Consider the following 13251-nt stretch of genomic DNA (forward strand, 5'->3'; position numbering starts at 1 on the left):
TTGAAATTTTGGGCAACCCGCGCCAATGTAACACGACCTGCCCAATTAAGAATTTGTCTATTTTTTTTCAAATTTATATTTATTTAAATATTAATTATATATATAACTAAATTCAAATTAATTTTTTTTTATATTTAAAGCCCTATATTTTAAGTAACAACTATTTTAGTTACAAATACAAACTAAAAATAGATAAAATAATACAAAATTTTGTGAAAAATATAAATATAAACTAAAAATAGAGAAAATAATAAAAAAATTAGTGAAAAATGATTTTTTTTAGAAAAAAATTAAAAAAACAAATGTTTTGGCGGTTTAGGCGGGTAAACCGATGGTCGAATTAAATTTCAATGTTTTTTAATTAGGTGGGTTATGGGTTGAAAAGTACCAACCCGATTATAAGTTTGAGTTTGTCAAAAATTCACCCACCCCGCCCAAACCGACCAATGAACACCTCTATAAATTTTTAGTTTTTCAAATAATGCTGAAAGTCACCAAAATGTACTTAAATAATAAAATAACATAATATAAACTAAAAAGAATTAATTTATATTTAAATAGGTCTACAAGTAACTTTAAAAGTAACCAAAAGGTATTCCAAATAATACGATCTAAAAGTAAAAAAAATTATTAAAGAAAAGTAAATAATTAATATCTTATCAATTTCGTAATCAAGTAAATTTTTACAATTAAGAAAAAAAATGGAAAGGGGGATTTATTTTTAATTTTTTAAATCTGGTATATCATGATGACGTGTCACCGTATATGTGTAAATAAGTTATTTTAAGATATGATTAAAATTATTTATATTTTTAAGGTATTTGTGTAAGCACAGCTCTTCTTGACCAAAAGAACTGGTAGTTTTCTAACTACCACGACTACCATGTTATAAACGGCCGTTGCTCAAGCAAGAGTGTTTACCAAAAACAAATCACCATAATTATAATAATAAAGATGCGAAATAATAACAATAATATAAATTGATAAACACCTGAAAGAGAAATGTTACTTCACGTTGTTTCTTCAGTTGCCAGACCCATTAGACTCTCCCTCCATTTCAGGTAAACTTACTTCAAACATTAATGTTTATTAACCATGCTCAAGATATCAATTCTCTAAATTTTCTCTATTCCCACGATTTAGAGTACTACCCAGTTCGTCATTTTCTCTTTTAAGGTCGAAAAGTAGATCATATTGTGTGGTGAGCGAAATGGGTCGCCAAGCTTTGCAGTCTAAAACTAAAAAGCTTGCTAATTTTCGTTTATGTAATGTGTCAAGGTATATGGGTTCCTTTTATTTTTATTTTCTTTTAATTTTGTCTCTTTGGTTTCTAATTTATTTTGTTTTAGTTACGTTACTGAAATATTGGAGATTATTGCTGAGAAGCCAGTATTTCATGCTCTAGTGATCCCTGGAAATCCAGGTATGTGTATTTGAGTATTGAGTACTGGTGCTTCCCTTTAAAATTTTATTCAAAATGATTTTATTTATTTATTTGAAGGTGCTGTTCCATTTTATAAAGACTTTGTTGAATCACTTTATGAGTTGCTTGGAGGAAGTGTGTCCGTGACAGGCAAGAAATGAAAGACTCAGCCCTTTTTTTTGTATTTTTTTTTTAGATTCATAGTTGACTGATTTGTGAGTTTGGGTCATCAGCTGTTGGGCACATATCTCATTCCGAAAAGGTACTATATTTGCTTGTTTAAGGTTGGGCCTTGGCAATTTAATCTTGCCATGGTTTTTTCTTCTTGACATTTCATTGTATCATACTATCATGTTTACCGCCGTGGATTTTGTGAACTAGAATAGTGAAGATGACGCTGAGTGGAAAGTAATTGGTAAATCCATTGAATTGTTACAAATTTTAATCCCAAAGTTAAAGGTGCTTGTCTTTGTAGTGTAATGGCATTGTGTTTTCCCCCTGTGTTCTACAAATTACATAAAATGACTAATCTGAAAAAAGCTTCAAGTGGTGCACAACTTGTGTGTATATAATTTTTTTTTGCGGGGGTTGGGACGGGTTTTTTCGGCCGCTGAATATTTTTGTGTCAAAATTCTCTTTTTGTCAGGATTCGGAACATGGAAGGTTGTTCTCATTGCAGGAACAAATTGATCATAAGGTGACAACATTCTGCATGATCTATATCTGCTCTGAGCAAATTCCTGGCATGGAAATCTCCATCTAAATTCATGCTTCTGCAGGTGGACTTCATCAAACAGGAGTTACAAATTAATGAAGTTCCTATATTACTGGTAGGAATGTAGTCATCTTTGTAGTTTGTTTGTTGTTTATAAGAGTTGTTGAATGCTCATAAGCTGTTTCTGGGGGGAGATAGGTTAATCAACATTACTAATACAAATTCATATTAGGTTTTATGGATGAAAGTTTGGTTTTCAAAATGAGTTCTTAAGATCAACATTGTATGATGTTTGCTAATATCAATTATATTTGCAAGAGAGGAAATTCGTTTCTTGTCTGATCTTCACATAGAGTATTAGAGTGTTTTCCCTTGTTTTATTTATCTTATCTGAATACGTTTCCAGTTGTAATAAGATCATAGCTCAATATTTTCAATGTATGTTGAATTGGTACCTTGCATCTGAACTTGTTTAGAAGCTGTAGTTATCTATTTATTTATTCTTTTGCAGGTTGGGCACTCAATAGGTGCATATATATGTATTGAAATATATAAGAGAAATCCAGAGAAGGTAATGATTGCTTATTTATTTTATTTAGTGTGTTCATGTTGCTGATCATATTTTTTCTACAAAGTAACCTTTTCAACTCCTCTTTGTGCATTGTAGGTGTTATATTGCATTGGACTGTATCCATTTTTGGCTTTAAACCTACAATCTGGGAAACAGTCTATCATCGGCAAGATTGCTGCGTATATCTTTCTTTCTTACTTCATTCCTCTCCTTCACTATGTGTTAAAAGGCATCTAGTCAACTTCACATATGCACTGCAGTATTTTTTTCGTACTTTGTTCTGCCTAGTTGACCATATGTGTTAACAAGAAAATGCTCTCTTCGAGACAGAGCTAATCTCCAAATGCTTACAGCAATTTCATTTCATGCATAAAACTTTCAAAAGATTACAGAAATAGTTTTTATACTCAGTAGCTACAAATCATGGCTAACAGAAATTAGTTACACAATCTTCTCTCTCCTCAACGTCCCCATAACAGCACGAAATCCCTCAGCCAACGTGGCTTCCCTCTCTCCCTCTTGCGGCTGGCTTCTTCCCTTTCTTTCTCTTGGCTGGTTCTCTCCTTTCCAGCCCATGTATTGTCATTTTAATTCTCAAGCTCAGGGGTGTCTTCGGTTGGTTGAGCCGAGCCCTTCTCCCACTCTTTCATTTGTTGCTGAATTGCCTTTGAATCCAACTTTATTGGGCTGGTTGCAGTTGGACTAATACCTTGGGCCTCACTAACACTACTCCCCTCCTCGAAAATAACCGTGTCCTCAAGGTTGGGCAGGTTGTACATGTGAATGAAGGTGTCAAAGTCTTCCCATGTAGCATCGTCTGGTGAGCTCAATGACCACTGCACTAGTACCTATCGTTGGGCTTTGTTGTTGACCATATGAACACGATTAGCTAATATGGCTAGGTGTAACGACCCAATTTCGCTAATAAGGCTTAAGGGCTTTGATTAGCGTGCCAGGAGGGCATAATGGAATTTATGTGTGATTTTATGAGTTTAATGCATGGTAATGAGTTAAAGCATGTTATATGACTAATTGAACATTGAGGTGCATGACTACGTGGTTAGTATGCATGTTAGGTGAAATAATTATGCATGTGGACCCTGTTTGCATGATAGGGGTAAATTGGTAATTTTAGCCCTCTGAGGGCATATATGTGATAATTGTATTATGTGAATTGTACCACGTGAGTGTGGTGTTATTATTGTGATGCACGTGCCGAGACGGTCCTAGAGAGCAAATTAACTTAAAAGTCACAACGGGATTTTGTACCCGGCTCGGGAGGAGCCTAGGGGTACCTTGGGAATTTTATGGTTAAGTTGAGATTTAGCGGGTAATGGTTATTGGAGATTTAGTAACCTGGGTAACCATTAGTTACTGCTGAGAGTAACAATTTTTAGAAAGAAAATGGTAGAAATGAAATAGAAATGAAAGGACTTAAGTGCCCTTGAGGTTTAAGTAGGAAAGGATAGGCAAGGAGGGGCAAATTGGTCATTTGGTTGGGAAATAGATAAGTGGCAGTTGGGATTTGGGGGTATACGGTTTGGGGCATTTATGCCACTTGAGGCTTGATAGAAATTGAAGAGAAGAAAGAGAAGGAGAAAGAAGGTTAGGGCAAGAAGAAGAAGAGAAGGAGAAGTGGGAGTCTAGGAGGAGATCAAGGACTTTGTGCGGGTTCTCCATTTGAGGTAAGGTTTTTAGACACATCTAAGTTTTGATTTCTGTTTTGATTGGTAAAATCTAGAGCTTGAGTTGTTTTTTGTTGAAGTTTTGAGTTAGTTGTTTGAATTTTGGTTTGGGTGGCTGAAAATAGGAATCAAGGGGTGGATTCTTGGGTGTGTTGATGTTTTGATCTTGTATATAGTGCCTATAGGTTGTTAAGTTGTTCATATGAGGTTTGGAATTGAGTTTTTGGGTTGAGATATGTGTTTGGGTTGGTTTGGAGGTATTTTGGATGAAGGAATTGAAGGTGAAAAACCCAGAAATTCTGGGTTCGCGATGGGGCGCCGCGGCCCTGTTCTTGGGCGCCGCGGCGCGAGGCTGTGTCCAGGCGAGGTGGTTCTCTGACTCGCTGGGCGCCGCGGCGCTATAGGGCAGCGCCGCGGCGCTAGGCCATTTTCAGGACACCAAAATTTCCATTTTTTGAGCTTTTGCTCCAGGGGTTCGGGGGATGTTTCCAATGACTTATTTTAGGATTTTGGGAGTCCCGAGAGTGCGGGATTGGTCCCGGGAAGTGGTTTTGGGTTGATTAGTTTTGAGGGATGTTTCTTGTGTGTTGTGACTAGGTTGTTGGTGAGGCTCGTGCTAGAGGACCGTGCTCGCGGCTTTAGTGCATCAGGAGGCTCGGAATGCAGGTAAGAAAACTATAACACCCGTAGGATAGGGCGTGGGCCCATAGTGTGATTGCCGGGCATGGCCCTATATTGCATGTTGCATGATGAGATGATTGCAGGGCATGGCCCCAGATTGTGTTGTGTGCAAATGTTTAACCTTAAATGAATCATGATGTGTGTGAATGATTATTTCGAATGTACTATATGTGTGATTATGATGAAATGAACGGCAAGGGCCGAGTGCGGCGTAGGCCGGGGCGGCCGTGGGGCCGAAAGTAACACACAGCACATGGGATGCTTATATTCAGGGTGGGACCCAAGGGATACATGAGTTATCCTCGCGGTGAGAACCGATACCCCAGGCTTCGGTAAGGCTCTGGGGCGGCATGGCCGTGTTTGCTTAGTCTAATGGTTGACTTGTTTGTTTGTGGATTATCTGTTATGATAAACTGTATACATTGCATATGTTATGTTCTGCATGAGTTTTCTTGCTGGGCTTCGGCTCACGGGTGCTCTGTGTTGCAGGTAAGGGCAATGACTGAGTCAACCAACCATGAGTACGGAGAGCGTGAAGCGACGTGTACATGTTTGGCCTGCCCGACTGCTTTGGTTGGGGGTTTATTTGAAAATGGCTGTAATAATCTATGATTTTGTAACTGATCAACTGTAAACTTATTTCAATATGTAAATAGTTTTCAAACCTTATTTTGGGATTCCAATTGTCTAATACTAGAAGTTTTTATTGAGTCAACGCATTTTCAAAGATTACAGCCTTAACTTTTATTAGTCACACTTTTGCTTCAAAACCTCGGTTAGCGAGTTCATTGCACTGTTTTGTCTTAAAACTCACTTAGTAACGGCTCTAAGGAAGTAGGGCGTTACACTAGGGAGGAAGTAGGGCGTTACACTAGGGGAATCATAACTGGTTTGTTGGCAAGGCTGAGCTCAGGCAATGGATAATAAGTAGTTGGTTGTGTTCCGTGGAATGGCTTGAGTAAGGAAACATAAAAAGTAGGATGAATGCGACTACCTTGTGGAAGCTTCAAGGTATATGCCACTGGTCCAGCTCGGGCGATGACTTTGAAAGGACCAAAATAACGACGACACAACTTAGAATTAAGGCGATGAGCCACTGTTGTCTGACGGTAAGGCTGGAGTTTCATGAGAACTAAATCTCCAAGCTGAAACGTGATGTCCCTGCGTTTTTTGTTGGCCTGTTGGCGCATGTGATTCTGCGCTTGCAGCAAGTTGTGTTTCAGTTGTTGTAAAATTTCATCCCGAGTGAGTAAATCAGCTTCTATTGCCTCAATAGTTGTTGCCCCCCTAGTATAAGCTGGAATTGTTGGAGGAATGCGCCCGTAACCTGCCTGAAACGGGGTCATACCGATTGCAGAATGGTGACTTGTGTTGTAATATTTAGCCCATGAAAGAAACTTGCTCCATTGCTTCGGGTTTTCAGCCAAAAAAGCTCGTAAATATTGCTCTAAATAACGGTTGGTGACCTCCGTTTGACCGTCTGTTTGGGGGTGGTATGCCGAACTCATCTTCAAAGCAGTTCCCATTAACTCAAATAATTTCTTCTAGAAGGCACTTGTGAAAATCAGATCCCTATCCGAGATTATAGTTCTAGGTATGCCGTGAAGTCGAATGACCATGTAAGCAAACAAGTCAGCCACTTTGGTAGCTGAATAATGAGTCGGTAAGGCTCTAAAATGTGCATACTTAATGAATCTATCAATAACCACCAAAATATTGGTTGCCCCATGAGAGTTAGGTAGTCCCACAATAAAATCCATAGCTAAATCCTCCCAAACTCTTTCTGGAATTTCAAGCGGTTGTAGAAGACCATAAGGGGCTGCTATCGAATATTTAATGGTTTGGCAAACCATACAAGCTGTGACAAATTGACGAACATGGTTCCGCATGTCGTGCCAAAAGAAATTGGCTCCCAAATGTAAGAAGGTTCGGTCTACTCCCGCGTGGCCACCCAGGGGCGTAGCATGAAATTCCTAAAGAATTTTTTGCTTGAGATTTGAGTGGTCACTAATGAAGAGTTTCTGACGAAAGTATAGCAAACCATCTCTGTTGAATATAGATTTTTATCCAACTTACCCCGCTGCAATTGCTCATTAAGGAGACGAAGATCCAGGCAGGTTACATTCTCTTGACGTAACTCATCTAAGAAGTCATAACAGCCAGCACTCATGGCTAAAATCAGTGACGAAGACAAGCCATCGAACTGTCTTGACAAAGCATCCGCATCAGAATTTTGAGTACCCGCCTTGTACTCGATAGTAAATTGGAAACCAAGAAGCTTTCGAATAAAATGCTGTTGTTCCAGTGTTTGAATAACTTGTGTCAATAGTTCTCGTAAGCTTTTATGATCGGTCCGAATAATAAAGTGTCGACCAAGCAAATATTGATGCCATTTCGCGACAGCCTCGACTATGGCACGCATCTCGCGGATGTATGCGGAGGCGCCCATGAAACGAGGTCCTAATTTTTTACTGAAATAAGCCAAGGGGTGTCCCTCTTGCATCAGGACAGCACCAATTCCCACATTCAATGCATCGGTCTCTACAACAAATTCCTTAGAGAAATCAGGTAGCTTCAACACAGGTGTCTCGGTCATGACTTTCTTCAGCTGGTCAAATGCAGCAGCAGTGGCCGTGGTCCATAGAAAATTATCTCGTTTCAATAGTTCAGTCAGCGGCGCTGCGATGGTGGCGTAGTGAGCCACAAATCTCCTATAATACTTTGTAAGTCCCAAAAATCCACATAATTGTTTCAGGGATTGGGGAGTGGGCCAATGGACCATCGCTATGATTTTCAAGGGGTTCGCTTGAACTCCAAATGGCCCAAATACTCCACCTTCCGCTGGAAAAATTGGCATTTACTTGCCTTTGCAAAGAAGTTAGAATCTCGGAGCAACTGAAGGACCAAGTCGAGATGTGTCACATGATCCTCCTCATTTTTACTGTAAATGAGAATATCATCAAAGAAAACTGTGACGAAGTGGCATAAGTAGGGTCTAAAAATTTGGTTCATAGGAGCTTGGAATGTCGACGGGGCATTCGTAAGCCCAAATGGCATGACCACGAATTCATAGTGTCCCTCATGAGTTCGAAAAGCCGTCTTGTGAACATCCTGACGATCCATACAGACTTGGTGATAACCAGCCCGGAGATCTAACTTGGAAAAGATCTCGGCATTGCCCAATTCATCCAAGAGTTCATCAATGGTCGGAATGGGAAACCGATCCTTGATTGTAATGCCATTCAATGCTCTGTAATCAACACAAAAGCGCCATGTGCCATCTTTTTTTTTTTAACTAACAAAACCGGAGAAGAATAGGCTGGTACTCGAGCGTATAAATCTCATTTCCATCAATTCCTGTACCAATTGTTCGATGACATCTTTCTGAAAGTACGGGTACCTGTATGGTCGAACATTGACAGGAGTAGAACCCGGTTGGAGGAAGATAAGGTGATCCACAACGCGATACGGTGGCAACTGTTTGGGCTCTTCAAACACAGTAGCGTATTTAGTGAGTAATCCCTTGCCCTGTGGTGGGAAAACAACCTCCAGTTCAGCTAAGTGAGGTCCTTTACTACTCGTGTTGTCCAAGGCAGTAGTTAGACGAAACAAGCCTCTAATTTCGCCTTCACGCAGCAGGGCATTGAATTGGGTATAGGACAGCTGATGTGCCGATACATCAGTAGAGCCCGACAACTTCACCACACTGCCTTGCCAAGAGAATTCCATAGTCAATGCCTTGTGATCATGAACACAAGGTCCCAAAGTCTGTAACCATTGCATACCGAGCACCACATCAATACCACAAATTGGGAGTACATAAAGATCAACCGTGAACCGATGGCCCTGTAAAATTAGCTCAACCCCTTTGCAAATTTTGGAACACAAAAGAAAGTTGCCATTTCCCATATAAACCTTGAATCTTTTAGTCTCCTCCCAAGTAAGATTCAGCTGGTTAGCTAGTGCTTCTTGGATAAAGTTGTTGTTGCTGCCGGTATCAACAAGTACCTCCATCGATTCGCTACCGTGTTTTGCCATAATCCGAAAAATTCTCGGGTTCATGGAATTTGAAAGCGAGTTGAGACTCACTTCACCATCGACTGTTTCAAATTCCTGCCCTTCATTGTCGAACCCTGCTTGCACACCATCATCATCTTGCATACACATAATGAGCATTTTATTTTTGCATTTATGCCCATAGGTGAACTTCTCATCACAAGTATAGCATAAACCCTTATCTCTCCGGTCTTTCATTTCAGTAGGAGTCAACTTCTTGATAGGTAGAGGACTAATACCTGACTGAACTACAGCGGACTGTCCTAAAGAAGTGTTCGGGCCCGAGCCTAGCTTATAAGGTGAGACAACAGACGGTTGAATGCTCTGATGAGTGAAGGAAGGTTTCGAAGACCAACCAGCTCTAGTAACCTCTCTTTGCCGAGCCAACAAGTCATCATTACGGTCTTCAAACAGCTGTTCTTTGGCCATAGCATCGGCCAAATCAGTAGGACGAGACTTTAGTAATTCTTGCCGAATGTCTAACTTGAGCCCCCAGATAAAGAAATTCAGAAACATAGCTTCAGCCACCCCCGTGATTCGCAGCATAAGCGATTCAAATTCCGCGCGATACTGAGATACACGGCCAGTTTGAGTGAGTTTGGAAATTCATCCCAAGGGGTCATCATAGATCGAAGTCCCAAAACGTTGTTGTAAAGCTTTCAGGAAAGAGTCCCACTCTGAAATCGAGCCCCCTTTTTCCATCCACTGAAACCAAGTCGATGGAGCTCCATCCAAATGAAATGGTACGATTGCCAATCGCATAGTGTGTTCGACCCTGTGCAGATCAAAGAATTTGTTAATTTTATAAACCCAATCATCTACATTCGTACCGTCAAAGCGAGGAACCTTCACCCTCAAAGTTTTGAGAATGGAGTTCAAGTCTCGGCAATCTGTTTCAGCATCGAAACAGCGTCCTCTATCGCGAGTTGTATCACGGACTAAGCTGGCCTCACCACCTGGGTCCGACGGAGATGGAGGTGCACCCTGGGTCAAGCGCTCGTCAATCATCAACTTAATGGTCTCCAACTGTGTCTCTGAACGTTGTTCCCATTTGAGGTCCATGGCTTGCAATAATGCCACAATCTCTTCGTTCTTCATGGTGAAAGAAGGAAGGGATCAATGAAAGCACCAATGTTAACAAGAAAATGCTCTCTTTGAGACAGAGCTAATGTCCAAATACTTACAGCAATTTCATTTCATGCATAAAACTTTCAAAAGATTACAGAAATAGTTTTTATACTCAGTAGCTACAAACCATGGCTAACAGAAATTAGTTACACAATCTTCTCTCTCCTCAACGTCCCCATAACAGCACGAAATCCCTCAGCCAACGTGGCTTCCCTCTCTCCCTCTTGCGGCTGGCTTCTTCCCTTTCTTTCTCTTGGCTGGTTCTCTCCTTTCCAGCTCGTGTATTGTCATTTGATTCTCAAGCTCAGGGGTGTCTTCGGTTAGTTGAGCCGAGCCCTTCTCCCACTCTTTCATTTGTTGCTGAATTGCCTTTGAGTCCAACTTTATTGGGCTGGTTGCAGTTGGACTAATACCTTGGGCCTCACTAACAATATGACAGTTGTCATTTGTTCATACAAACAGCTCCATTGGATGATAGCTTACAAATGACAACATATTGAGTGGTTTCAGTATTAAAAATCTTTTTTAGTCCTATTACGAATTGCATATTGCTTCTGTGGGGGATATCTTTTCTTGTAATTGCAGCTTTGACAATCCAAGTTAAAGCATCAAAGAGATTAATAGCGTGAAAGAATGTGTTTCAGGTCCCCAGTTGTATGTGTTGTCCTTAGTTCCATTGTAGCAGTGTTAGGGTTCTTACCAAGCTGGGCTTTAAGGTTCATTGTGAGTAAATCTGTTGGGAATTCAATGTCTAGTACTGCAGTTGAGGTTACTTGCTCTCACTTGACAAAGGCAAGAATTGTCTTATATTAAATCTTCTTTATTTCTATTTTTTCTTATTTAAATGGCCATTGTTTGAGGACTTTACACAATTTATAGTGAAGGTTCTTATAGTCTCTGCTGCATGTATGTGATTAGAAAGTTTTATCTTAAAAATTTGCAGTTCCATACAATGCGGAATGTCCTCTTTATGGCGATGACTGAATTCAAGAAGGTAATATCTATTTTTGTGAGATTAATAATTTGGTTATCACATAATCAAATTTTTTATATAAATATTTCATTTTATTTTACATTTATGTTAAGAAGATCCATGTATAGACTAAATTGTAAAATTCTTTGCTCTGCTTTCCGTCAACTTCACAATAATAACTATCCTTGTCTGTTTCTACTAAGTTATACCTGGTAGGAATATAAAACTGAAGTGTCGATTTCTGGCTATTGGTATCCTATGCTAGCTTTCAGAAACTCCAGATTGGACATTTGTGAGAGAGAAACACCATAGAATTGCGTTTTTGTTTGGCATTGACGATCACTGGGGACCACTGCAAATGTATGAAGAGGTAAGTAATGGTATCTCATTGCTCAATAACTATTTGCAAAGCTTTAGGATGATGTTATATCATAAAATTCGTGCTCGATTATGACCCCTTGAACATGAAATTTATTTTTCATGAAATTTATTCCCCAACATGAATATGCATTTTACTGTTCGGCATTGACAACTGACTAGATTTAGACTAGGAATTGGTCTCAAACGCCTTGAATTGAAGGCTAATCTATAGTTCAGAGTCAGGTTTCTTTTCTATTATATTATTACCTAGTTGGATCTAATTCTCTCTTGTACCCAGTTGTTCCTATTACCTTCCCCTCATCTCTTGTATTCAAATGGTAATTCAGAGTTGTATAGGAGTTTGTCTTTGAACTACCAAGCAGGTTACTTTTAAATAATTTTGGTAAAGATAATTATCATGATTCATGATTTTACATATCACATGGTTATCTTCATAGACCATAATCTGTTATGATGATCAAATCAGCTGAACGGTCTGACCACACTATTCCTGCCAGATTAGAAACATCGATGGAGAATCAAGTACATAACTTTCTTTTCAAATAAGATAAACCTTATAGAATGGGAATGTGCTACAGATGCCAGATGTAAAAACAGTTATGCCATGAACAATCTTCCAAACTCAACCATTGAATGATGCGGCCCCCTAGACACGACATGCTTGGTCCACCCTTTGATAATGAAAATCATGCCTGCTGAGTTTTCATATCATGTCCCTAGAGTTTGATCATGCATAAGCTGCTGATTATATAACAAGGGTTGGCATTTAGGAGCACAGGGGGCTTATTTTAAATGCTCGTAGTTGGTGAAGTTATTGGTTTTTTTTCGAAGTTTTTTCCATAACTCCACTTTTGCTTTTGGCATTTTGTACTTTTCATCTAATTATTTATGCTTTTCTGGTACTTTCCATATGCCACAGATTTCCAGGCAGGTCCCAGATATTGTTCTATCACTTGAAAGAGAGGGCCACACTCACGCTTTCTGTTGCACTGAGGCTGGCTCAACCTGGGTTGCTCAGCATGTGGCCACCTTAATCAAAAACCAAATTTCAAGCTCAACTCACCAGGACGTTTTAACACACTAGTCCCTATTTTAGATAAGACTGCCTGATTATGGTGTCAAATTAAATAATAGGTTCAATAACTTTTTTTATTTGATGTACCCTGTTGAGTTAGTACTCCTACCATACTAAGATGGTATGCTATAAATATATACATTGTATTTGTTATTGTTAGAAGTTATTTAATGTATTACCAAGAGTAAATTATATATGAAACTTCTGGTGAAAAAGTTGAAGACAATTTTGGAAAAAGATAAGTTGTGTCTCGTGATTTTACCAACAATAATATGTTAGTATTTGTATACCAAATAATGAAAATGAAAGGAGAATATGAAGACAAAGTAACCCGTGATTGGAGTGTTCGAAAGGATGATGATAGTTGCAGGTACTTTCTTGTTCTATAATAGACATCATATCATAGTGAATTGTTTTTATTAGATTTATTTAAATTTGTATTCTAATAAGAACGCTGCAATGCAAGACATCAAGTATTAATTTTGAAGGTAGTGGTAGTAGTTTTTATAGCAAAAGGCATTGAATGCTGAAGTGGCAATATAAGAAAATAAATTGAGAGAGAT

At 39.1% G+C, this 13251-nt stretch overlaps 1 protein-coding gene across 5 annotated transcripts; it reads left to right on the forward strand.

Moving 5' to 3' along the window:
• The first annotated feature begins 871 nt into the window (after positions 1 to 871).
• On the forward strand, positions 872 to 12914 carry LOC133823735 (uncharacterized). Of its 5 annotated transcripts, none has more exons than XM_062256584.1 (13): positions 872 to 1061; positions 1144 to 1278; positions 1350 to 1423; positions 1523 to 1573; positions 1657 to 1685; positions 2070 to 2120; positions 2203 to 2253; positions 2650 to 2709; positions 2806 to 2888; positions 10904 to 11051; positions 11203 to 11253; positions 11498 to 11602; positions 12533 to 12914. In XM_062256584.1, exons 1-13 carry the CDS (start codon positions 1003 to 1005, stop codon positions 12695 to 12697), a joined length of 1062 nt encoding a protein of 353 aa, XP_062112568.1. In that variant the 5' UTR covers positions 872 to 1002; the 3' UTR covers positions 12698 to 12914. The 5 variants fall into 5 exon arrangements, with proteins under 5 accessions (XP_062112568.1, XP_062112567.1, XP_062112569.1 ...); XM_062256583.1 differs by having other exon boundaries at positions 873 to 1061; positions 1502 to 1573; XM_062256585.1 differs by having other exon boundaries at positions 874 to 1061; positions 1177 to 1278; positions 1502 to 1573.
• The last annotated feature ends 337 nt before the right edge of the window (positions 12915 to 13251 follow it).

This window comes from Humulus lupulus, chromosome 3 (assembly GCF_963169125.1).
Source record: "Humulus lupulus chromosome 3, drHumLupu1.1, whole genome shotgun sequence".
NCBI classification, from domain to species: domain Eukaryota; kingdom Viridiplantae; phylum Streptophyta; class Magnoliopsida; order Rosales; family Cannabaceae; genus Humulus; species Humulus lupulus.

Bases quoted from the DNA above. Each gene is read 5' to 3' on its own strand.
- LOC133823735 (XM_062256583.1), top strand. From the start codon at position 1,003: ATGTTACTTCACGTTGTTTCTTCAGTTGCCAGACCCATTAGACTCTCC. The intron at 2,121-2,202 runs GTGACAACATTC...ATGCTTCTGCAG, and splicing joins AGGAACAAATTGATCATAAG to GTGGACTTCATCAAACAGGA. The intron at 2,254-2,649 runs GTAGGAATGTAG...ATTCTTTTGCAG, and splicing joins ATGAAGTTCCTATATTACTG to GTTGGGCACTCAATAGGTGC.